Source organism: Thermobia domestica, chromosome 7, assembly GCF_964235325.1.
Source record: "Thermobia domestica chromosome 7, izTheDome1.hap1.1, whole genome shotgun sequence".
Taxonomy (NCBI): domain Eukaryota; kingdom Metazoa; phylum Arthropoda; class Insecta; order Zygentoma; family Lepismatidae; genus Thermobia; species Thermobia domestica.
The window spans coordinates 210,371,639-210,399,093 of record NC_137460.1 but is presented as its reverse complement, the minus strand read 5'-3'; the positions used below and the strand labels follow the sequence as shown (position 1 = coordinate 210,399,093).

Below are 27,455 nucleotides of genomic sequence, written 5' to 3'. Positions count from 1 at the left end.
CGAATTGGATACAATTTGAGTGAGGCAATACGGGATGGAACCAGTTGCTTTCTAATCGCGGAAGGAGATTCCGAAAACGCCAAGAAATAGCTGACCTCCACAAAAATAACAAAACACGTGACCTATCGTCAGTCTAGTTTGTCGCATTCACCATCGTTCCCAATACCATCAACTACAATAGCGAACTTCGGATTAGTACTGCTCATTTGTAGCCGCAATTGACATCAAAGAAAGCGGCGATTGATTTCGATAAATACACAGCAGCTAATATTAGTAGTAGTTTTTCCGTAACCTACTGGGCAAAAAAAAAAAGGGGGTAGGAGTAAAAATAAACATTTTTCTTTTGTTGTTTCATTTTCGTTCATATAAAAAAATATTTGAAGAAAATTTGTTAATAGAAGAGGGTAGGAAAGAAAAGTCAGGAAAAACTTGTAGCATATGAGCATGTTACAGCAATCTTTGACCATTTCAGTGCAGCCGCCACTTCCAAAATATTTGCTTAGTAGTTTGGGTTGACCAATTAAGAGTTGATTCGCAGTTTCTAAGATGTCCAAGAAGGTGTTAGAAAATGTGGTTAAAAAGGAAAAAGAGAGAACAACTCTGGAAATTCCGCTGACAAAAATGTAAAAGCAAAGGCATCGATAAATAGGGAAGAAAAATCCAATGAACATGTTAATTTGCCAGCTACTACTTCAGAGAAAGACGTAAGTTTATGTATTTATTTCATATTATAAAGGTTGTTATGGCATCTCCGGCTTGATGACGAAGGTATCAGAGGGATAACGTTCTTTTAAAGGTATTGGAAATGAGGCTACCTGCTGCCTATAAGTTAGGTAGCATCCCGATATTTGTCTGGTATGAATAAAGAAAAAATTCGCTTAGGATAGCTGATCTGCAAAGGTTTTTTCACATCTTCTTGACCGGTTTATTATTATTATTATTATTATTATTATTATTATTATTATTATTATTGGAATTTACATCGGTGTGAACGGTCCCAGGTTTAAATTTAGCTGTAAACAGCTGTTTGAATAATTCTATTTTTAAATAATCGATATTCAGCCATCCTCACTGGTTTTTCCAAGCTTTTCTTTGACAGATTAAGCGAATGCTGGAATAGTACATCAGCTTATAAGTACATGCAGCGTCCTTTTCAAATCCTTTTATCTGACAATGTGCTCTTAAACAGTCATGAAATACCTTTCAATATCTGAGAAAATGTCTGATCACGGAAATTGTAATCTACGTAGAGGAGCTAGACTTGCGGGTTTTCTTATTTGCTTCCTTGGTTTTAATTTTAAAAACTAAAGATTCAGATTTGAATTTATAAAGTGGAAAAGCTCCCATTTCTTTTTAGTTTACCACTTTTATTTCTTTTAAAAAGAGTTTTAGGAGGAAAGCATTTTTTATCTTTAGGTACTTTTCCTTTTTCCCAGGGTGCATATTTATTTTATTTTATTTTACTCATTTAACAATCACCACATACCGCTCAGAAGCCATTTTATACTGGCTATCTAACAATAATAACAATGGAAATGATTTGGGAAGAAAAAAGTTAAATCTTTAAGTTCTACATCCCACGGCTAGACTAAACGATACGGGTGATGACAATAAATGAATGAAAATTGTGGAATGAAGGAAGTGGGAGGAAACGGGAGAGACCCGAGAAAACCTACGCACACGCTGTTTGTCCACAAAAGTTCACTTGGCGCGAGCTGGGATCAAACCAAGGACTCGACGGACCAGAGATGAACACTGTACCACTGAGCCACCGCGGCCCCACAATTTGGGAAGGTATCGGCCAGCCTGTTTAATAGGTACTATCTCAGCATTTGCCTGGTAGAACTGAGGAAAACCCTAGTCAGGATGCTCGGCAGTGGGAATCGAACCCACGACCTCCCTAATGCGTGGAGTTCTTTGTAAATCACTGCTGACGGGAAACTTTGAATCGAAGTAAATTATTGAACTAAAGTTTTAGATGGGAATACCGATACTACCTGACTCTAACTTGGCACCAGGGTTAATTCAGCTAAAAATTGGCCTCAAATTTGAAGTACAACCACTTCTACAGCCTGACTTAGCAGAGAGCCAATTGAGGTCTTAAATTAATCTCTAATACTGAAGGTAATCTTTTTCTTAGCCTTGCAGATTTCCATTAAGATTTTCTTCTTGTTACCTCATACACATACCCACCGTGTGCGTGGGTTTTCTCAGTTTCCCAATTTCCTCCCACTTTCTTAATTCCACCATTTCATTTATTGCTCATCATCACCGTCTCCTTTACCTGGGACGTGAAACTCAAAAATTTCATTTCATTTCATTTTCATACACATATCCAGAGGTTGTTATGCAACTGATACGCGCAAAGAGCCAGTATGGTTGCCTATAAGCAAGGATATTCCGTAACTTCTAAGATATAACTATCTGATAAGTTTAAATTCATTAGTATTAAATGAAGAAACACTGATTGGTAGGGCAACCATAAAGCTTTAAAAAGCATTACAGAATATTTCACTCATGATTGGTACTTTATTTCTAGTTTTGATAGTTATGTGTATGCAAGTTTGATATTTTAAGAGCATAATAAAGCATACGTTCCAAAATAAAGCATAAAGTAAAATGCTTGATTCCCTCATTTGAGAACTGTGTTCTCATTTACTTTCTAGAAAAGAAAAGTTTATTTAAAATGACTTGGTAAAAAGAATGCTTCAAAAGGTAGAAACCACCAGTAAACACGAAAACAAGCGAAAAAGTTTATTGCACCAAAGTTGAAAGTTGAGTCCTTTCAGAGTTATGAGTGCGGGAAAGTGCAGAAAATTGAACTCTGAGCATTAACAACGAAAAGACTGATAGTGTTAGGCGAAACAGTATGGTGAATTTAAGAGGAAACACACTTGTGTTGACAGGAAATACCATGTTCAAGAGAATGGGGAAAGTAGATACTGTAATTTTACAAATTAAGTTAAGATCTCTCAGATGATTGTGGATTGAATGGGACAAGGTTTAATTAAATATTGTGTAACTTCCCGAATATTTTGAATGTGACATTTTTCGGAAATGGAAGTATGATTTCGTCTGAAATTCACCATACTGTTTCTTCTAAAAATGTTAGTCTTTGCGCTATTAATGCTCGTAATTCATTCAATTTTCTGCAATTTTCCGCGGAACTAAGAAAGGAAACCCACTTTCGACTTCCGTGTAATAAACTTTTTCTAGCTTGTTTCTATTTCTACTTTCAACTCCTGTAATAACAATTATATATAGTACCTACCTAAAAAATTAGCATTACATCACTGAGTATCCAGAATTACAAGAAGGCCTTGCGCGTGCTCCTTCCTTTTGCAACTTCCTATCCCTGTGAAATCGGATTTTGAGTCATGGCGGTGATCAAATATAGGTCAAAACTAAATCTCCAGAAAGAGATACGTCTTGTCATTTCGAAATATCTACCGAGACTTAATAAATTCTGAGACTCAAAACAAGCTCATACCGTACATCTTTGCTTAACATTTAAATGTATCGTTTTTTGTTATGTAAATTCCCTCTCTGTTCGTATTATTCATTTTTAACATAAATATCTGACTTACCAGAATTTATAATTATTAACACCGGCTAATAACATTAAAAGGTGTAAGACTTTGTCAGTGTATACAATGTAGATCACCTGTGTTAATATTTCCATTAGTGATTAATAAATGAAACATAGTTTATCATCGTGATAATCTTTCTTTTAGGGACACATGCCATTTTTGACAAGGGAGGCGGGTTCAGACTTTGGTGGTTGAGGGGAGCCTAAACTGCAAAAAGTTTGAAACCGCTGCTGTAGTATATGAGCTAAGCTTTTTTTCTCTTTTATAGTTAGAGCAAGCTCCTAACTTTTATTATTATTATTATTATTATTATTATTATTATTATTATTATTATTATTATTATTATTATTATTATTATTATTTACCGCTAAGACTTTTATGAGTCTTCAAATTCTCATATACTGGTTGTTGCGCCTGAGCTCCTGCTGTATACTATAGGTTAATTGAAATCTCAATTTGTTTACATTTAACTTTTTTTTTTTTTTTTTTTTTTTTTTTTTTAAGATTGCCCACCAGCTCCAAGCTAACATATGGTTACGGGCCTTCTCCTAATAATAAACAGGAAAGCAAGATCATGTTCAGTATAACAGGGGTGCCCACAAAGGGGGGCTATGACGCAAATTGCGTCATTGAAATATTTGGGGGGTTAAAATCTATATAAATGTTTGAGGGGGTGTAAAAATTAACGAAAAGATTTTTTTTCATGGAAGAACACCTACGGATAGACAATTGAGGGGGGTACGTCATGGACATGAGGGGGTGGGCACCACTGAGTATAATCAATTTCCATTTTGAAATATTAGATTGAAACAATACAGTTTAAATTGCAATTAAATCGTTATATATTACTGTAGAGATAAACAAATATTGGTGCTCAAATTTAAATATATGGCTTTTCTATTTTAAAATAATTAAATTGAGACAATGTAGTTTAAATTGCAATTAAATCGTCGCAATAATTTTAAATTTGCATATTGCTTGTACGCTAGCGACACCTACTGTATTAGTGTCAGGCAAGCAAGCAATAAAGCAGGTAGCGACAACTATTACCTTGACTAAAATCAGCTTGACACACTGAGACATCTACCGTTTATAAATAACATTAGAAAACTGTTAGAGCTTACCTCTTCACTGCATTGAGGAAGAGTTATATTGAAGTCCATGACACCGGCAAGAAACTTCATAGCCTGAAAATAGGCCCACTTGGTTTTTCCCTCAAAACCATTCGCCTCCGCTATAGCAACTCTTCTATATTCTGCTGAAAATTGACTGCGCAAAGATTTTATTTTTCTATTTATTTCCACTTCACTAGTATTCAGTGCTCTGGCAATTCGATTCCAAGCTAATTCCCTTTTCTCTTTCATGTTGTATTCCTCGCAAGTTTTATTCCATAACTCTGGACTTGCTTTATACAAAGCAATTAGCTGAAATATCTCGTCTCTTGTCCACATCATATAGATAATAAGTTTTGTCAAATGTGTCTTTGTTCTCAGTCGCACACGAAACAGGTTCCACTTGCTGCATTTAAAACGCGGCAACGCAAGCAACTTGCAACGTGTAATCTCGACCCCCAACGCTTGCGGCTTGCCTTGTCTGCTTCGATCGCGAAAGGGACAACAACATTCTCGTACGAGTTTTATTTCTCAACTATTTGTGTGAGAAGAAGAAGGGCTGTGGAATTGCTGGAAGAAGCCTGTTGGAAAAACCTAACAGGAACACTTCTTCATTTGCTTTAATATGTATTGGGCTTTTATGGAATGAGAAGGATGAGTTTTCGTTCTTAGTCTTTTGTTGAACTTTCTCCCTTCAGCTTGAGTAGCTACGCGTAGCGAAGTCGCTAACGCTCTCGCCTTCGTGCAAGCTGACCCGAGTTTGATTCCCGGTGGGGGCACTCGGTCGAAAAAGCGTAAAACGTTTTTTCAAGCCAGCTACCCTGAATGAGGTTTTCTTGGGTTTTCCTCATTCGCACCAGCTAAATGTCGGGGGTGGTACCTAACTTACAGGTCCCAGTCTGCTTCCTTACTTCCCTTTCCGCGGATAGTGTGCTCGCTGAAGGAGGTCATCACTCAAACGTGGCAGGCTAAATGGCCATATAAATGCTGAAATCCCAGAAATCTAAATCCCTAATCCCTTCAGAAGATATTATGGCAACGATAAAAAAAAAAAAAAAAAAAAAAAAGCAACGAATTCAGGATATTGGGACGAGTTCGTAGTTGGTCGCGACCCTCGCGACTGGTAATAAATAGCCTTGTAGTCTGTTATCGAACGATGCATCACGATAGGATAAGTCTAATTTCATTGAGCAAAGAACAAAAAAGTAGAAATACATGTTAAAACAGGTAAAGCACTCACCTCTTACCCAAGGATTTCTGGTTCGATTCCTGATCACAAGTGCCTGTTGAACGCTAATGTAATTGTCCATATTCCTACATTTCTTATGTGGGGTTACGACAGGCCCGTATCAACGGGGCACAAGAGGGCACCCCCCTAAATTTTTACTGGCCTCTTCCTAAAATATTTACGGTAGGCGTGCAAATTAACTATAATATGACGATGAACTATAATATGGTTGGATCGGTCTCCCCGAACTTCTATCGCCCTTCCCCCCTTACATTTTGGGGCTGGCTACGGACCTGGGTTACGGTTAGTGATGGGCAGTGGGAATATTCCCGGTGGGAAGGAAAATAAAAAATGGGAATATTTCCGGTTTTTTTCCCTGGCATATAAATTCCCGGGAAGGAATTTATTTCCATGTCTTTACTTTATCTACCAAATTATAAGAACCATGTGTCTAATTCATGGGCGGCGATTAGGGGGGGCAAAGGGGGGCAGTTGCCCCCGCACTTTTTTTAAGTAACCCATTAATGTATATAGTTTCATTTAGAAGTTTTTGTATGTATTATTGGTTCATAGATAAAATGGTGCCATATATTTGCCGTTCCGTGAGTACGTATTGGCTGTCTTCCCGTGGAGTACAGAAAACAACTGGAATTGCGTTTTAATTGCCACAGAAAATAACCCCAAAATTAACCAATTGGAGCACAACAATTTCAGCATACTTTCACTTTTTACAAGGGCTCGATATGTTAGTCAGCCGCTTTGAAACTAATTCAGAGAGCATTTCGCAAAAGAAGAAAACAAAAGTATTTCACAAATTATTTTTTAAGTGCACAAAAATTGGCAGCTCCTAAAATGTCTTTTCTTCTTTCTAAAGTAAGGGAAAATAGTGTAATAAGAAACAACTTCTATCTTTTCCATTGTTTTGTAGTGTAATATATGAGTGAAGTGGGTGTTAGGGGTGTACGAGTGTATATACAATTAAATTTATTGAATTCAACATAATTCTAGGTTTTAGTGTTATTTCGTATAACTGGAGTATGGAGTGAATCTAAGTATTGTTGTGTTTTCATGTGCTCCAAGAAAGTGAAAAACTGCACCTAATGGCAACGAATATGTTTCGGGAAGTTGCAAAAGCAAATATTTCTTTAATGGGGCGTTTACACTTAGTCGATTTAGTCGCACGACTAAATCGACTCGCTGCATTTGCCACTAAATCGAAGCAACTAGGCCGAATCAGATTGATGGATGTGTTCAATTATTTCAACCACAGAAAATAGAACGTCTTTTAATTCAGTTGACAGTCGATTAGTCGCCTTCGATCAACAAGCGATTAAGTTGAAGTCCCGTTTACACGGTCGATTAAGTTGAAAGTGACGTCAATTCAACTGAATCGAACGCAAATCGACTAAGTGTAAACGCCCCATAAATGTCGTACCATAGCATATGCTTGTAGTATTTACTGTCTTTCATTTTCTAAGAGTAATAAAATACATTTAATAGCATGTGTGAAATTAAAAATTAAGTTGTTCAGTAATCCCTGTTTCAATATGACTTTTGCAAAACAAGCATCAATATGTATTACTATAATTAATATTATCCTTTCTATTTATTTGTTTTGCAAATTTGTTATTCAATAATCTGATCACACAGTTTTCCAGACAGAATTTTAAGATGTTCATGAGCAAGGAATCAAATATCTTCTTACACTTTTGTTGTTTAAAAGTACAAAGGGCTACTACCTACTGGCGTTGCGCTTGTCAATTTACTTAATAAAATATGAAATACTATATACGGTATTTTAACTGAAAAAGATAGTATCCTATTAGTTATACAACCTTTCGTCAAACAAATTATTAGAAACAAGCAGGAAAATTAACATTTATATGCAAATATTCAGATTATGTCTTGCCCCTCCACTTTTAAAGTCCAACCGCCGCCACTGGTCTAATTACTTTGTTTTCATTGGAGGTTAAAAAAATTAAATTCATTAACAGTACTTTAAATAACTAATAATATGATATTTAACGTTACATTTCCATTTGCACTAAAAAGTAGCAAAGTACTAATATAAAAATGATGAAAAGGAGCCAGTTTTTAAAGCAATGTATTAATTATGTAGAAATAGAGATGAAGTACTATCAATACACCCCAAACCACCGTTAGTAATAGACGTTGGTGTGTCTCCTAGCTCTGATTCAAATTCTGAAAGGGGCCACGGTGGCTCAGTGGTAGAGCGTTCACCTCTGGTGCTTGGGGTCCCGGGTTCGATCCCAGCCCCCACCAAGTGGACTTCGTGGTGGACAAACACCGTGTGCGTGGGTTTTCTCGGGGTTCTCCCGTTTCCTCCAACTTTCTTCATTCCACCATTTCATTCATTACTCATCATCACCGTCTCCTTTAGCCTAAGCGGCATAACCGTGGGACGTGAAACTCAAAGATTTCATTTCATTTTTTTTTTTTTTCAAATTTCTGAAAAGGTGCTCAGACTTCTCTTACATGTGAATTAACACATGTAATTTCGAGAAATAGGTAGGAAGAAAGGTCGTGTGTTACAATGTTACGTGCTAAATTATAAAACTAGGTCAGTATCTTGCAAATATTGTGAATATAAATATGTATGCGCAAATGTGTCTTCTTAGACATGGTGAGACAGTTACCCAACCTAATTTGTTTATAACATAAAAATTTAATATATTTATAATATCAATAATAGAGTCAAGTTTAGAAAATCCACTTACATATAAATTTAAACTGTTTAGTGGTGTAAAAGTATGTGGACTTACTATACCATTTTTTCCACATATGTGCTTGTATAGAACATATTGTAATTATATATACATTTATGCGTATTCTCTAAATATAATAACATAATGCCGTTCAGAATATACATTTTGAAGAATTCTCTGGACATAACAGTAATAATATACTGTGATAAGAAACGAATTTACCTTTGAAATCATAATATAGTAATAGAATTCAATTTTCTTTGTGTTTGTTCAGTCACAAACATTAATAAATGGAGCTTGGAGCCATAAGAAATAATGGCTTCAGCCTCCATTTATTAATGTTCGTGACTGTATATGAATTTCCGGAATATTCCCATTTCCCAGCGAATATTCTCGAAAAATATCTTCCCGGGAATATACCCATCACTAGTTACGGTACGGTGGCACAGTGGTAGAGCGTTCCCTTCTGGTGTGGGATCCGACGTGCGACTCATACTCACGTGAGCTTCTGCTACAGTGCATATTCTAGCAGTTCTCTCTTGCGGAGGTACTTGTTTATTTATTTATACATAGTTCTGGGCATTACGGTGGATGTCTATGGTCCTAAGTTTAGGAGTGGAGCATATCCTTTCCGCGGGTTTTCTCATTCTCGCAGTTCTTCAGTTTGATTTTGGTGTTTAGCGTCCCGTTGAACACCGAGGCTATATGAGAGACCTGAACCACATACCCCCCCCCCACTCGGTCAGAAAAATGGGTAAAACATTTTTCTGGACTAGGCATCCTGAGTGAGGTTGTAATGCTCCACTTCGTGATCGATTACAAGATTGTATTTATAATTATTTTATTTACAGTTTTATAGTTTCTTGTGTTCTGAAATTTCTTATTTGTGATATTCAGTCGTGTATTTTTTAGTAAGTTATTCTATATTGTTACAAAGTATGTATCTTACAAAATTTATACAGGTAGTAGGCAACTTGGATTTCAGTGTGTGCCATATATTTACGGTATTATTTAAAAAGAAAAGAAGAAAAATTGTACGTGAAAAAAAGACAAGAGATTAAGATCCTCGAACTATGCGTATGAAATTAATCGGAATGAAATTCTAGAAGTTCTTGGACCCATAGGGTCCTCATAATGTTTTCTTCCAACCCGATGTTCCTGATGTCTATTGTGTAGCTTCACATTAACGTACCCTCAAAATTTTAGTTTCTTTAATGAAGTTTGATAGGAAAGCTATTTTCTGGGTTTCATCTTCAATCGTTGCGAGTAGCTACATTTATAACCCGTAAGTTACAAATGAGGATATGTATTAATGAATATGTTTGATAGAAATGTGTCGATAATCAAAATAATACATGATTATGTTATTCGACAGATAATAAGTTGTGGTAATTAAGTCATTAAACTATCTATAGAAGCGTAAGAAGTAAATAAGTAATTAAAGAATATTAATGAAATGGCGTATATATTATTACTAGAGATTCGTTCAAAACTGAATTGTCACACATGGTCGTTAATCATATAATCAAGCTACCTCATAATGTTACTTAACCTAAGCTACCTAGTTAACTAATATACTTACCTGGAAATCCTAACCTAATCTAACATATCAACTTAACCTAAAGCACAGAAGAATTAAAATACCTGTCAGTGATGATTGTTCTTTTCAAATGTATATTGGATACATGGGTACGTAGTGCTATACAATATGTGGGCCTCTAAAATTCAACATTCTTTGCTTTCTGTTATTGGTTATATAGTTTTATCTGATTCGTGGATGGAAGCTTTTGTTCCAACGGACTTGGATTCTGATACAGAAGACTCAGATGCGTTATATAATACTGCAAGATTTCCTCTTGCTGGCGACCAAATTATGGGCTGGTGCCATCTCGTGGTGATAGCTATTTTCTTCATGAAGACTACGAGATGTCATCTTTACAATATGTTTGATGTGCACCTATTCCAACTTCATTTTCTATGGAATTTCAGTGGTTCAATGGGCTGCAGACTTTCGATACTTCTGGAAACCATATGAAATTATGAACCACCATTGTCTGCTGACTTACAGCTCCACGCAGCAGATGGGGTGCAGTTCAGAATGGCGACACCATCGCAGGATCATATTGGAGCTGAATCCACCTACTTGGAAGTCAAATAGAATATAGTGGTACTGGAACAAAATGTTTATGTCTACGAATCAGAAACTAAGGAAAATGTTCTCATTTAACGGACGTCGGGAAAAGAAGAATGTTATGGGAGCCCGAAGGGTTCAATTTTATGCATTGTACAAAGATAATGCAAAACCAAAATATGAATAAAGACAGTCAAAAAGATATATGTGAAAGTGATGTGAAAAAGAAAATAAATGAACTAAGTCATAGTCAAGGGATACAGTCTATAAGTAAAGCAGGTGTACAGATACCGACGGCAATCATAACGAGAAATACGGAAGAAACTAATGAATTATGTAATATGAAAGGTGATAAAGAAAGTAACGTGAGTATAAATGATGCCAGTGAAGTTACAAAGCAGGATTTACTGAATATGATACTATGCAGTATTGAGGAATTTAGTCTGTTTTTCCAGTCGGAGACGGAAAATCTATGTAAATGTATGGAAGATGTGAAACTGGAATTGAAAAGTGAAATAAAGCAGGTAGTTACTACATTGAAATCTGGAACTCAGGAAACTAGCACGGAAACGAATAGTAGCGTAAAAGATGCAAATGAGAAAATTGTTGATGGTAGATCAAATGAAGTGATTGACAGGGAAGAAACAAATGCTAATCACGAAAAGGCAAACAACGCTGTGATTAAGTCCAAAGAGAACGCAATTGTTGATTGTTTGAAGGAAAGTGATGTTGTGGATGATGACGAAGAACTTCACTTAAATAAAGATAAAGACGTTGATAGTGAATCAAAGAAGAATACATTTGGCAAGCCACAGGTGGAAATTGCTGATAAATCAAATCTGCAAAGTGCTGACGAAAACCAAATAGAGAGTAAATATGAATTGGAAGTGGAGAAAGTAAATGAATTAAAGGAAGAACCAAACAGTCAAGATTGTGAAAGCGGAGATGGTACAGGAAGGGAGACTGCTAATGAGATATCTCAGGAATTAGATTGTTTGGATGAAATCAAAAGAAAGAAAAGTGACCTGGAGTTTACAGAAGCAGATAAATACGCGATAATAGAAAACGAGAAAGACACCGACATCAATGCTAACCTAAAAAGTGAGAATCCTTACAATTTCCAATCACGTGAAAATGTTCACTTTAAAAGGTGCAAGAGAAAAATTGCATTAAAGAAAAAGAAGAGAAAGAAATCCAAAATGAAAAGATATTTGATGAACAGGCAAAAGAAGAAGCCACAGTCGATAAGATGTTCAGAGAGAAAGAAAACTAGAACACAACTCACAGAGAATTTTCGGAAGAAAAAGAAGAAGAGAAAAACCCAAAAACAACTATGTAATCTGAAGAAAAAGAGGAAGAAAAGAAAGAAAATTGGACTGAAGAAGAGATGGAACTATTATAGGAGGAAAGGCAATAAAGTGGAAAAAGATATACGCGGAAGAAATCGGAAAAGAAAGAAACAGACATATAATGAAAAGATGTGGAACAGAAGAAGCTGGAGAAGAAAGAGACGGAAAAAGACAAAATCGAAAAATGGATGGTGTTTCATTGTGTGTTTTGCAATTTATTATTTCATTAAGGATCAACATCAACTAACAGATGATTAATTTTTGTTCTTGTTATTTATTATGTTACCATTGTTTTGTTTGTTGAACTTCTCACCATAAATTTATACCTTAATACACTGGTCCCTATATTATAACCAAAGTCTGGAAAAATTATGCTGCATTAAAGATATCTTAAAATTTTATGCAGCTCAATACTATTGTAATTTAAAGCATTTCCATATTCAGAGAGAAAAGGAAATTATTTCAAAATAACGATACTCAAAGGACTTACAATAATTTAATAAAATTTTATCTCAAGATAAAATTTTTGCATGGCCCGGGAAATTGTAATGCTCCACTTCGTGATCGATTACAAGATTGTATTTATAATTATTTTATTTACAGTTTTATAGTTTCTTGTGTTCTGAAATTTCTTATTTGTGATATTCAGTCGTGTATTTTTTAGTAAGTTATTCTATATTGTTACAAAGTATGTATCTTACAAAATTTATACAGGTAGTAGGCAACTTGGATTTCAGTGTGTGCCATATATTTACGGTATTATTTAAAAAGAAAAGAAGAAAAATTGTACGTGAAAAAAAGACAAGAGATTAAGATCCTCGAACTATGCGTATGAAATTAATCGGAATGAAATTCTAGAAGTTCTTGGACCCATAGGGTCCTCATAATGTTTTCTTCCAACCCGATGTTCCTGATGTCTATTGTGTAGCTTCACATTAACGTACCCTCAAAATTTTAGTTTCTTTAATGAAGTTTGATAGGAAAGCTATTTTCTGGGTTTCATCTTCAATCGTTGCGAGTAGCTACATTTATAACCCGTAAGTTACAAATGAGGATATGTATTAATGAATATGTTTGATAGAAATGTGTCGATAATCAAAATAATACATGATTATGTTATTCGACAGATAATAAGTTGTGGTAATTAAGTCATTAAACTATCTATAGAAGCGTAAGAAGTAAATAAGTAATTAAAGAATATTAATGAAATGGCGTATATATTATTACTAGAGATTCGTTCAAAACTGAATTGTCACACATGGTCGTTAATCATATAATCAAGCTACCTCATAATGTTACTTAACCTAAGCTACCTAGTTAACTAATATACTTACCTGGAAATCCTAACCTAATCTAACATATCAACTTAACCTAAAGCACAGAAGAATTAAAATACCTGTCAGTGATGATTGTTCTTTTCAAATGTATATTGGATACATGGGTACGTAGTGCTATACAATATGTGGGCCTCTAAAATTCAACATTCTTTGCTTTCTGTTATTGGTTATATAGTTTTATCTGATTCGTGGATGGAAGCTTTTGTTCCAACGGACTTGGATTCTGATACAGAAGACTCAGATGCGTTATATAATACTGCAAGATTTCCTCTTGCTGGCGACCAAATTATGGGCTGGTGCCATCTCGTGGTGATAGCTATTTTCTTCATGAAGACTACGAGATGTCATCTTTACAATATGTTTGATGTGCACCTATTCCAACTTCATTTTCTATGGAATTTCAGTGGTTCAATGGGCTGCAGACTTTCGATACTTCTGGAAACCATATGAAATTATGAACCACCATTGTCTGCTGACTTACAGCTCCACGCAGCAGATGGGGTGCAGTTCAGAATTTTTTTTTTTTTTTTTTTTTTTTTTTTCTGTCGAATAAGTATCTATAGGTAGTTCGTTCAAATTTTATTGCTTTCAGAAAAAAAATATATTACATATATTTTTTTAGTTGAAGACGGGGCAAACTGTAATGGACCTGTTTGATCCATTACAGCATTTTGTGTGACTTTGTGTGTTCCCATTTTTCGCATATTAACCAAATTTAAATGTTATTAATTATTGTTAATGTTGAATTTGCGTCATTATATCAATCTAATCTCCAAACTAAGAGATGACATGAAATTTAACTGCACCATTGAAATGTTGGCAAAATTGATAGTGAAATTAATGCCTATTTTTATTCTTCTTTTTTGACAGTTGAAGTTTGATCTTGTTATGTTAAAAAAGAAATAGTGTTGGTATATAGAGAAATAGGTGGTTGATGTGTTCCTTTCTAAAGTGGTAAATTTTATATATTGTTTCTGGACGTAATATAGCTTAAATAATGTCCAGCTAAATTTAAACGTCCGGAATCCATAAGGATTCCGTGAATGGAATATATTCCTTTCCTCTTATAATCACGTTTGATGCATGTCATATCAGGAACTTCATACCAAATTCTGAATTAGCTTAAAATATGGCGATAGCAGTCTGTAATGTCGATTCTCAGGTGCGGATTCTATTGTACGAGTATAATGCGGAGACTTTAAATTGATATCTGATGTGCTTTACGTTGTCAACGGAGATCATCTATGAGATATTCTGCGACGAAGATTATTAATTATAATTGATATAAATATTTGATGAAGTGAATAATTGAATAAAGATATGAAATAATATTGTTAGATAATTATATATTGAATAAATGATGATTCTCCTTAGGCAATTGATAGCCAATGACGAATATAAACATGATTTGTATGTCACGCATTTTCTTAAATGTATCTTAAGCGCCTCACCTGTTATTATTTAATCATAATTCGTATTAGAAACTGCATACGCCCCTTAACCTAATTGGAGCTAAATAAAAGTGATCCGTTGTGTCAAAAGTTGGTTGAAATATTTTATTTTCATCTTTAGTAGATTTGCAACCATAAGTATTCCTGATATGTTATAGTGCTTTCTGTTTTCTTCTCCTGGTGTGGCTTTCCTGCGTAGTGCAACGTATCTGCAATCTACAGTCCGATGCTTGCAGCTGATGAAAGTAATCATTTTGTGATTTAACATATCATCAGCCAACAAATATATGCAGTCCAGAAAGAGAGGGCAGTACAAGGTTTTGTCTCATTCACACTAGACAAATGCCGGGATGATACCTAACATGAAAGTCCCAGGCCTCTGACTTACCCGGGTAGTGTGGTTGTCGAGGGGACGTCGTCTCTTATAGATGAGGGGGGCGCGGTGGCTCAGTGGTAGAGCATTCACCTCTGGTGCTTGGGGTCCCGGGTTTGATCCCAGCCCCCGCCAAGTGAACTTTGTGGCGGACAAACACGTGCTCGTGGGTTTTCTCGGGGCTCTCCCGTTTCCTCCCACTTTCTTCATTCCACCATTTCACTCATCTCTCATCATCACCGTCTCCTTTAGCCTAACCGGCATAACAGTGGGACGTAAAACTCAAATATTTCATTTCTTATAGATGAGGGCTTAAAAGGGCCGAAATGCCCGGAAATATAATTCCTTCCTAGCTCCCATGGTAAAGACGCGTATAATAATCATATAGCCTCAATGGAACTCCAATTCTTTAATAACCTTTTATTTTCATTAATTATCCGTCTCCTTTGGCCTACAACATATGACAATGTAACGAATATTTCAGTTTATTTTAAATTGCATAATCTGTTATTCTTTCTTGGAGCAAGTAAGCAAAGTTTACGAATCATACCACATGAACCATATTTCTCTATGCTTCGATCAGTTTATTTATCGCAGATCATTAATATTGATACCAACTAACAAGAAAGATTGAAGGCTCGTCAGGGGTAGTGATGAGCAAATGCAAGACCAAGACCAAGACCGGGGTGGTCTTGGTCTTGGTCTTGGTCTTGCACATTCAGTCTTGGTCTTGGTCTTGCATTTGAATCCTTGGTCTTGGTCTTGGTCTTGGTCTTGCACACCCAGTCTTGGTCTTGGTCTTGGTCTTGCATGCAAGAGTCTTGCAAGTCTTGCATTTAAGAAATCTCAAGCTTTCCATAGGTAAATTTTACTATGGATATAAGGGATAATAAACCCTATAATGCGCTAATGGTAACGGAAATATAATGCATGTTCCTAAATGTAATATAGTTAAACTTCGTGTAAGTATGATGAGTGTGTACAACATAGGTGATGACCTTTATTTTTTTAATGGGTGCCCACGCTTTTACTATTTATAAGATATGCCTAACTCACAACGTTTCGTAATCTGTTTATATTATTTAACAGATCCAACACTTCACTAGTTCCCAAACTGGGGAGGCTACCCCTGAGACGCATGAAAGAAAATCAAGACGACACAGATTATTGAAAGACTATGAATTGTAAAATTATTTTTACACTCTAAAAGTGTCAGATTTTTCTTTTCAACCACGTTTAGCTAATCCTTGTATTAAACAAACTTACACTTAAATATTGAGATTTTGTTTTACTGATTTCAGTATGCACTGTATGGGGCATAAACATGGACATTACGCAAAAGCGAATAAAAAAATGCAGGCTTTCGAAATGTAGGCATGGAGAAAACAAGGAGAGAATTAGCTGTGTTGAACCTAAAACGAATGAGAAGGTGAAGGAAAAAAAGAATTTTAGATATTGTTAAGAGGAGAAAGAGGAACTGGTTAGGATATTGGATGAGGAGGAACTGTATTATGAGGAACGTGCTAGAGGGTATTGCGGAAGGAAAGAGAGGGAGGGAGCGAAGGAGACTAGTTGAAGGAAGGTATTAAAACAGAAAATTGCTACGTCAAGACGAAGAGACTAGCTGAGGACTACCGAACGTCGAACCTTCTCAGTTGCAGTAAGTAACCTGCCAATAATGGCAGAATAGCTATGATGATGATGATGATGATGATGATGATACGTTTAGCAATATTGACCAAAAAAGAGAGAGAATTAGAATAATAATTATTATAATCAAACCTCTTAATATTTTAGAATAATTTGAGTGAAAAATGAAAATGACTCAACTGTCTATGTCTTGTATAAACCCAATTTATATGAATACTTTCGAGCTGTATTAGAAATACAAACATCAAACTCCAAGTTATTTGAAGTCTCTCTTGTGAATATAGATTACTAGCATCAATTACCCACTTCATTGGGTTAAACTAAAAAATAATAATATGTTTCGTTAGTCAGTCACTTTTTACTATTAGTAAAGCGCTCTCTGATATCGATCATTTTCGATTATTTTTATATTTCTCTCTCCTCTTTCTCCTCAAGTTGCAGGGCTAAATTTGGATTCAAACATCAGAAATGTCACTGTTCGTCTCACAGACCCCGTAAACTATGGATTCGGTACTAATATCGGTGATTTTCAATAAACTTATATATCTCCTCCTCCCCCATGTTGCGGGGTAGAGATGCACACGAGACAAGATTTGTGGCTGTCTCGTCTTGAAAATGTGCTGTAAAAGTGATGTCTCGACTCGAAAAATGTATATTTCTCTATTGGAAGAATCGTGTCTCGACTCGAATTTTCTCAGGAAAACCCTGTCTCGACTCGTCTCGTGCGCATCCCTACTCATCTATGTTAAAAAATTGATCCAGATTGGTCTTTTGGTTCAAGAGTTACTAAGTTTTATTTATTATTTTCTAACTCCTCCTTCTCCCCTTCCCTAAGCTTTACCGTCAGAGTGAAATAATGAAAACACTCCAAGGCCCAAACTTCATCTATGTTGAAAATTTGATCGAGATCGGTCAGGTCGTACAAGAGATTAGTAGTCACAAAAATAGTGTTTCAATTTTGTAATATAGATTTATTGTTGTAGTATAATGTTATATCGCTCAATACTCGATGTGCCGTATACCTAAGGAGGCTAAAAGTTATATTAAAAAACAATTATTCAACGTACAAGCATCCGTCCTAACTTGCCAACGTACAAGCATCCAATCAAACTTGTGGTCACCTGCACTAAGTTTTTGTCAATGTCATGAAAATGTTATTTCGATATTAATTTTATGAGCATACATTAAAATTTCCAACGGATGCTTGAGTCTCGGAGCCAAGGCCATATCCATGTAGTCGACACCTATGGTGTACGGTATTACTGATGTTCAATGCTAATAGTTTTGGAAGAAGAACACCACTAATATGCTTTGAAATGAAATGAAGTATCTAGTTTAACGTGCTACAATTATGCATCAAGACTAGGGGAGACGGTAATGATGAGAAATATCTGAAATGGTGGAATGAAGAAAGTAGGATGAAACAGAAAAACACCGAGAAAATCCACGCACACGGTGTTTGTAGACTGAAAAAGCTCACATGGCGCAAGATGACACCTGTGTGGCTTGGAAACGAGCAATATCTACAGAAAACGCGAACAACAAATTCAGAAAACGATATACTGTAGCTATATGCTGCAGGGGCAGATCGACTCACACGGATTGCATAAACTACTGGAAACACATTCATTCCAGCAGCATTTTTACTGAAGCCAAGAAATCCATCACCTTTTTTACATTCTATATTAAAAAAATCAAGTGAACCACTGATAGGAAAAAGGGAATAAGTACAATTTTTTGCGATTTTAACGTGAGATAGCAGATGTGTTTCTTTGAGATAGTTACATCGTTGAGTAGAAAATAGGAATGTTTGGGCAACTCTATATGACCAATGTAGAAGACAAAATATCTCGCTGATTAGAAAAAGGGAATAACCACGTTTCTTATTTTCTTCTTCCAATCACTATAGGATACCACCACAACTGTGAGACTGTGTGTATGTAGACAACCATAAGAGCCCTCTGCTGACGTTACGATACTTCGCATTGTCTTCGCATTGCACAATCTATAGAGAAATATTTGCCCCAATCAGTTACAGATTTACGTGTTTTCAGTGATAGAAGTGGTGATCATACAATACCAAAACTGGAATCGTACAATGACATTAATGCTTTTCAGTCTGATTGTCATAACGCTTTACCACTGTACAGCAATATTTGCCTGCCAGAGGTCACAGTTTTTACCATGTGACCGAAATTTTGTTATAATCAAACGAGAACTCAAACGACACAATCGCATTTATTTACCAGCACAGTATAATCACATGATTACGAATGCAAGAAATACTAATACTCCATTTCAAGTTTACGAAGTTGTCAATGAAGAAATCTTAGATTTTAAACATTAGTGGTAACCGTTTTACAAGAAATCTTCAGGTAGCATTGTGGACAAAACAGTAAATTCCAAGTAAGTAAATAGAGACACTGTTTATAAAGCAGAATCTCTAGGTTATGTGCAAGCTCATAAGTTTATCAATGAACTAAGAACTGATATTTTTCGATTACTCAAAAGTAATGTCACAAACGTTCCACTGCCAACGTCAAAGGCATACGATTGGCAAGTCCCGATCAATCAGAAGAAGATAAACGATTCTTCACAAATCATCAAATGCATACCTCACCAATACAAAAAGTTTTACAGGATGATTTGTTCATGGAAAACCACTGACCAAGAAACTGCAGAAGACGAAGATGAAGACGGATAGGACCCTATGTAAAGTCATTCTTTTTTGACAACGTATTTTTTCAGCTGTCTATTGTATTACTTTTCTTGCTGTACGAATAACATGTGCTTTACAAAAAAAAAAAAAAAAAAAAAAAAAAAAAAAAAAAAAAAAAAACGAACGGTGACAATAACAGTTAGAAGCCTAACATGCGTGATAGTTCGGATACATATATCCAAGATAACATATAACATTGTATTCAGCATGCATGCAGCTTTCCATCATAAATTGCACATTACATGCCCTACACACAATTACAATTGCGTCCAACTCTAATTGATTGGAAAAAGGGAATATTTTTTCCATTTTTAAGCTTATTTAACCAATTGCAGTGCTGCAATACAAGATTCTCCTTCTTGTCTTAGTGTTTGTTAGTTCTTTTGCTACAAGTAATCAATTATACACTTTTTGCAACAAGTACAAACAACGCCTCGGGAAGGTTTTTTAGCGTTTTTGAAAACTTAGGTCTGATGCACTTATTCCCTTTTTCCAATCAGTGATTCAAGTAGTTTCGGCACTTGTGCAAGACTCTTGCGCAAGAGTCTTGGTCTTGGTCTTGGTCTTGCACGTATGGTCTTGGTCTTGGTCTTGGTCTTGCACCCCTTGGTCTTGGTCTTGGTCTTGCATCGGGATTCCTGGTCTTGGTCTTGGTCTTGGTCTTGGTCTTGCATGCAAGACTCTTGCAAAAACTGCAAGACCAAGACTCTTGCGCTCATCACTAGTCAGGGGCGTAAATAAGGGTCCCGCAGACCCCGCATTGCGGGGGGCCTCAAGCTATCAGGGGGGCCCTAAATCGTGAAGTGGGATGTAAAGAAGGGGCCCCAATCCACACTGTCTGCGGGGAGGCCCCCAAACCTTTAGTTACGCCACTGAGGCTCGTGTCTCAATGATAGAGAGCTTGTCTTTGTTACTTGCTGGTTCTGGTTAGGGATGGCCACAAAGTTCCGGGCGGAACCCGGTTCCAGAACCGGATCTTAGGAACCGGTTCCGGACCTGGATCCGAAAACCCGGTTCCAGAACTGGATCTTAGGGACCGGTTCCAGACCTGGATCCGAAAACCCGGTTCCAGAACCGGATCTTAAGAACCGGTTCCAGATCTGTATCTGAAAACCCGGTTCCAGAGCCGGATCTTAGGAACCGGTTCCAGATCTGGATCTGAAAACCCGGTTCCAGACCTGGATCCGAAAGCCCCCAAAGACCCGTAAAGGAGGCATAAAGTTCACCTTCAAAAATAATGCAAAGAGGACCATGCGCTTGTGCCTTTCCCGCCCAGAACCGCTTGTGCCCCCAGAAAAAAAAATGGTCCACCAGTAGGTGTTTAGCCAAATGAGTTGGCCAGTTTGCCTGTTTAACCAATGAGTTTGCCAGTTACCCAGTTTATTTAGCCAAATGAGACAAGCTGCTGCCGCCTGGGCACCTGTCGCTTCCACCATTTCATCTAGCATACTGTTCACAGCTTGCCTGCAGCTCGGGTTTAGCGTAGGGATGGTCACAAAGTTTCGGTTCCAGCGGAACCGGTTCCGCTAGGAACCGGTTCTGTTTTCAGAACCGGTTTCAGACCTGGATCCGAAGAACCGGTTCAAGACCTGGATCCGAAGAACCGGTTCCAGACCTGGATCCGATAAAACCGGTTCCGGAACCGGATCTTCTAGAACCGGATCCGTTCAGACCTGAAAACCGGTTCCACCAGGAACCGGTTCTGGCCATCCCTAGTTCTGGTACAAGTTGGTTGGTTGTTGGCTGAGATTTAGCGCCCCCTTCAGCACCGAGGTTACATGAGATGTAGCCCTATAGTTTAACGTAGAATTTAAACCACCATAATGAGTTCAAATTTCAAGTCTCTACCAGAGAAAATAGAATCCAGGAGCAGTGACTGATCTAGAAGTTAAAAACTGAGTGGCAATCAGAATTCAGACTATGATACGTAATATTCAAAAATATATAAGTAATAGCTTAAATTATTTTTGTCACAAAACTGGGGCTCTAGGCCCCCAGCCCTGGGCTAGATCAGCCATTGCTTAGGAGCACCCTACACCAAAGCATCTGCGAGGGAAGGGGTCAAACTCTGGTGAGGGAACATCACATTTGTGTTGGCTTTAAACAATGATGTCCGTGGTTGCGTTATAAAATTCCATTGACTTCTTTCGTGTAAAATAGTAATTTTCAATTCAGTGTTTTAAGTATGCTGCATTATCACATTGTTTGCTTCTACCTGTCTCAGAAAAACAGAAAAGAAAAAGGGAAACAACGAGCCAGGCGTTAATAAAAGCAGTGGCAACAGTAAACAAGAATATTGCCATGATTACACATATGGGTCATACTAAGTTAACCCGCCACTTTCAGTCCTAGGCTTCCATAGGATTACTGAATTGTAAAGTAAAGTAGATTTGCGTTGATTGACAATCCCCATTTTTTTCCTTATCTTTACAGACAAGTGAATGACAAATAATATTTCCGAACTCTATATTGTGAAGCTATAAACCTACGAAATGTAACGGAGGTCACGTGTCCCGATACACAAAATAGGATATTCTGCACCTTATTAAGTAACAAAGAATAAGTTGATACCTGTATGTAAATTAAACTACTATTTTTTAAATCGCATTCACAATACTAACATTACTGAAGAGGGCAGCACGATTAAGCTCACATGAGAGCGATAGCTGAAGCTATAGCCCGAAAATGAAACGGCGGTCACTGTAACAGCGGTCACGAATTGGCTACTTTTTTGCGTGACCGACGATACAAAAAATGACCGCTGTTACATGCGTGACCGCCGATACTTCATGTTTCAATTAGAAGATTCTTTCTAATGATCAAGCTATATAAAACTACAGAATTAAAGATTGCAAAGAGTAATGAAAAGTCTCTTAGAAATATTTGAGATACGAGATGGATTAGAGGCTTGGATACGAGAGGATTATTAAAATTAAACATTAAATTGAAAGTATATTCTTTTGATGTCACAGTTTACTAAACATATAGAAATATAAACTTATGTACCATTGAATCTTCTCAAGCAATTTATGTGGATAGCACAGACCTCCAAAGTCATGTCTCGATATTTCTGTGTAACGGAGGTCATACCATCAAGCGATGTCATTACTCACCGCACGAAAACTGTTCAGAACTGGCAACAATTTGTAGTGAAGGAAGATGGCGCGTGTGATTAGTGACTGCAGCTGAATCGAGCAGATAAGCAATCAATTACGCAGGTAAGTGCAAAATATATTAAAAATTTCAGGCATGACTTTTGAAAACGTAACAACGGTCGCCTGATTCAAAGAATAAGTTGATACCTGTATGTAAATTAAACTACTATTTTTTAAATCGCATTCACAATACTAACATTACTGAAGAGGGCAGCACGATTAAGCTCACATGAGAGCGATAGCTGAAGCTATAGCCCGAAAATGAAACGGCGGTCACTGTAACAGCGGTCACGAATTGGCTACTTTTTTGCGTGACCGACGATACAAAAAATGACCGCTGTTACATGCGTGACCGCCGATACTTCATGTTTCAATTAGAAGATTCTTTCTAATGATCAAGCTATATAAAACTACAGAATTAAAGATTGCAAAGAGTAATGAAAAGTCTCTTAGAAATATTTGAGATACGAGATGGATTAGAGGCTTGTGTTTACCTCTTACCATGTTTCAGAATCTTATTGATTGCTTTACTTTCTTTTAAATACAAATAAGTTTAGGAAACCATTCGGCCTTTTGTGGAGTGAAATACAGACAGAAGCGGAGGTCACTGAAAACTGATTTAGGTCCTTCTAAGAATAGCACTTTTAATATTTTATTGTGAGTACATGTAATATTAATTGAAAGTATAATTTAATAACGCATCAGAGTTCGTAGTATTGTACTATTACAGAATGGAATGAAGATTTTCCATAATTTTCCTAAACAAAGGATCAAGACGCTGCGTTCAGTTCGATATTTTATTTTTTGTCCTACAGTGTATGGTAGGAAAAAGGGCCTGCTTCTAGTTTGCTGGAATTATTCTGCAAAACACTGATTACGCTACGAGGTTTTGTAGATCTTTTCAGACGATGATCAGTAGTTTTAAACGAATACGTTTTATAAGTTAAAATTTGAAACCACTGCTTTACAGGTATTTGTTTCTTTTTACTTCCTATATAGCGATGGATGTTCAGACTCCAACATCTTCAAAATCAGAATCCACCCTACGGAGGTATTTACACGATCGAAATGAAAATCTTTCACAGAAGAAAGTCAGGCAAAGAAGGAATCTTAGTGGTTCGGCACTTGAAAGAAAAACAAGGAAGGATCGAGAGGGGCGACGTAGAAGACGTGCAAAAATGACAGAAGATGAACTTGAAAAGAAAAGAGAGTACAACCGAAGAAGAGCTAGTCATTAGACAATGGGTAATTGTGAAGCTCGATGGAATATTGTACCCTGGGACTATTACTAAATTGGACAGCTGTAATGTGATACATGTAAATGTAATGCACTATTCAGGACCCGGACAGTTCAGTTGGCCTAAGAAAAAGGATACACTACCTTATCGCTTAAGTGATGTGAAGGCTATGATAGATCCCCCAGTGAAAGTCATGACACCAAAGAAGCGAATATTTCATTATGCATTTCCTAAATGTGTTCTGCTTTGTAATTCTTCTAAGTTAGACTAAAGGACGGTAAAAAGATGAAGTTGCCATGTTAGCTGCGAAAGTGTTCAGAACAAAGGTTTTTGTATTCTGTTTAAACTTATTTTATTTTATTTAAGAAACAAGTAGCCTTTCATTTTAATCTCTTAATGCATCACTAACTTTGGAGAGCAATATTTTGAAGACAAACTAATTTGTAGTACTTCACTATTGTAACTAATGAGAAAAATATATGCAGAAAATATTTAACATATACAGTTCAACGTTTTATTAGGTAGTAAAATACTTCTTGTGAACAGACCTACTCACCTGATAAAGTTATGATAATCATGGATATGTATCAATGTCACTGTCGAAGTAACAGCGGTCACAGGTAAGTAACAGGATGTCACAGGCATTGTAACAGCGGTCACGTTGTAACGGGAGGTCACACAAGAAATATAATTAATATAAATTTGGCTTTTACATTTCTAATAATGTTCTACTGTTTTAGTTAATTGGTTTGCAAACCTTTACTGTAAAAAAATGCAATCGGTCCACTGGCAACGATATTAACTGCAGTAAGTAATCTAATTCACTATTAAATTTCTCTTTTTTCTAAAAAAAAAAATGGATTTTTACATTTTATTGACAATCTACATCAAATTTTTATATAAATTTGAATTAAATGCTCAAAAGGTATCACAAAAATATTGACAAAAATGGATCATAATTATTATCCATATTTTGATTGGAAATTAATTCGATCATGAAAGTGTGACCTCCGTTACAATTTTCAAAACAAGCACACAAAGACGTGCGTATACCCAGCGACGTACGAGATATTTCATGGAATCATATAGTGCACTTGTTTCTTTGAATCATAAGCTAATATAAGGCAAAATTTCAGTCTTGTACAATAACTTTTCACGATTTTCAGTAATGAAAGTGGCGGGTTAACTTAGTACGACCCATATACGCTCTTGTACACTGCCAACACTCTTTGCTCCATTCTCCTTCCTCTTTCCCTTCCCCTCCTCTTTACTATAACTTTCACTCTGTCACTGCTTCAAACATAGTCATGTTCCGACATTATGCATCAACTAGTTAGAACAATAGTAAAAATGAAATATGGCTACCACATTTCTTCGTATTTAATCTTGTGTCCGCGAGGAAATTCTACTCCCATATCGTCTAGCATGTCCCTGAAATTCCTCGATTCCGCTCTACGAATTTTCATTTCTTGGATTTGCCCAGTTTAACAAGGCTAAACTCCAATTTTACTACGCTGAAAATTCAAGTTTTATGAGGCTAAATCCCAGTTTTGTTAAGCAACTAGTTTTACTAGGCTAATAGTTTTAGTTCACTTTTACTACGCTAAGAGTCCAATTTCACAAGACTAAACTTCAACTTTACTAGGCTGAAAGCACTTTTACAAGACTAAATCCTAGTTTACCGAAACTAAAAGTTCAATTTTACAAGGCAAAATCTCACTGTCAGATTAGGGTTGAAGTTCAGTTTTACAAGGTTGAATCCCAGTTTTAGTAGGCTATAAGTCCAATTTTAAAAGACTAAATCCCAGTTTTGCTACGCTAAAAGCAGTTTTAGTCCACTTTTGCAAGGCTAAACATACAGTTTTGCAAGATAAAATCTCAGTTTTACTAGGCTAAAGTTAACCCAGTTTAACAGCGCTAAAAGTCCAGTTTTATAAAGCTAAATTTCACTTTTACTAGGACTAAAGCATATTTAACCAAGCTTTGCTAGATTAGAAGTCCAGTTCTATAGGACTGAATTCTAGTTTCATTATGCTATAGAAGTGTTAGCCCAGTTTTACTAGGCAAGAAATTTAGTTGTATAGAAGACTAAATAAAGTCCAGTTTTATTTCCAGGATAAAAGCACATTTTACCTACTTTTGCTATGCTAAAAATACAGTTTTACCAGGCTAAATCCCAGTTTTACTAGGCTAGAAATAGTTTTAACCGTTTTCCTAGGTGAAAAGTTCAAATTTACTGGCCATGGTTCAGGTAAATATCATGATGCTGTGCACAGAAACCCATTCGGAGATTTGATTACCTTTCAAAGTTTTATCTTTGTTTCATTCGAACCCAGCTGTGGAACAAGTATTTTTAGTAGTATGAATACGGAAATAAAAATTCCGTAGATACTAGGCTTGTGATGGTTTTGGGTTTAAAAGTAGGCCTACAGAGAATACATTCCAATGGTACCACTCGATTGTCCGTATTATACTCCTGAACCAGAGAAATCGGGAAAAAACGGATTTTTTTTTTTAAATCAACCCCTCGGAACACTTGCACCCCTCGGTCCCGGTTTCACGTAGGAATCTCAGGAAAAAAGTTGAGAAGTACCAAAAGGTGTACACAATCCGTATACAAAGTTTCAACCTGATATTTTGAAAACTAAAGACGTGAAAAATTTTTGAAATTTTCCTTAAGAAAAAAGATGTCACGCCACTCCACCCCCCACTTGGCGCCGCCAAGTTGACCATCCGGTTCCAAAACGCATTTTGGGAGTTCTTTGGTCCATCCTTGACTTGACCAATAAAAAGAAACTGGCTTAAATACCTGTTATAGAAACTTAAATAAGCGGTCAAAGACGATGCTACGCCATGGTAACAAAAGTTATAATAAATCCTAAAAGGGTTAAACGTCGGTAGTTATAGAATTAAAAAAAAAAAAAAAGTTAAAAGCGAGAAGTTTTCATCAATCAAAAAATATATTTCACCTGTATTCTAATCTCTCTAATAAAACCAGATTTTACAGGGTGATTCAAAAATGGGAAATTTTGATAATTAAATAATTTCATGAAAACAATTTTTTTAAAAAATATCTCATTTACTAGTAAAAAGGGCAAATCGCATTTCAGGGGTACAGATCTCTTATCGTCATTTCCATCAGAAGATCTGCTCCTTCACGTCAATGGCTATATCATCCTCTGATCAGTTAGTCATACTTGACTTTTGTCCCAAAAGACCACTTTTACATAATCGTTATAGTTGTTATCAGTACCTTGCCCGAGGCGGTAAGACTCATACAATCCCAATTCAAGGGGACACATTATTACACTGTATTTTATACATAGTAATTGACCAATAGCTTTATACGTCAAAGATTTTAAGTTGAAAACACCGACCTTTTCCTATTTTTGTTTT

The 27,455-nt window shown here is 36.3% G+C and overlaps 1 protein-coding gene across 3 annotated transcripts in view; it reads right to left on the bottom strand.

Annotated features, from left to right (window-relative positions):
- LOC145690706 (uncharacterized) overlaps positions 1-27,455 on the bottom strand; it is a 77,044-nt gene that overhangs the window by 8,170 nt on the left and 41,419 nt on the right. The window contains exon 1 of one of the 3 annotated variants that reach the window (XM_081765869.1): positions 4,715-5,227. The exons of the other annotated variants lie outside the window; for them this stretch is intronic. Within the exon in view, the coding sequence (XP_081621995.1) occupies positions 4,715-5,044 (330 nt within the window). The 5' untranslated portion in view covers positions 5,045-5,227. Of the gene's footprint in view, positions 1-4,714; positions 5,228-27,455 lie in introns of those variants that run through there. 3 annotated transcript variants of the gene reach the window in all.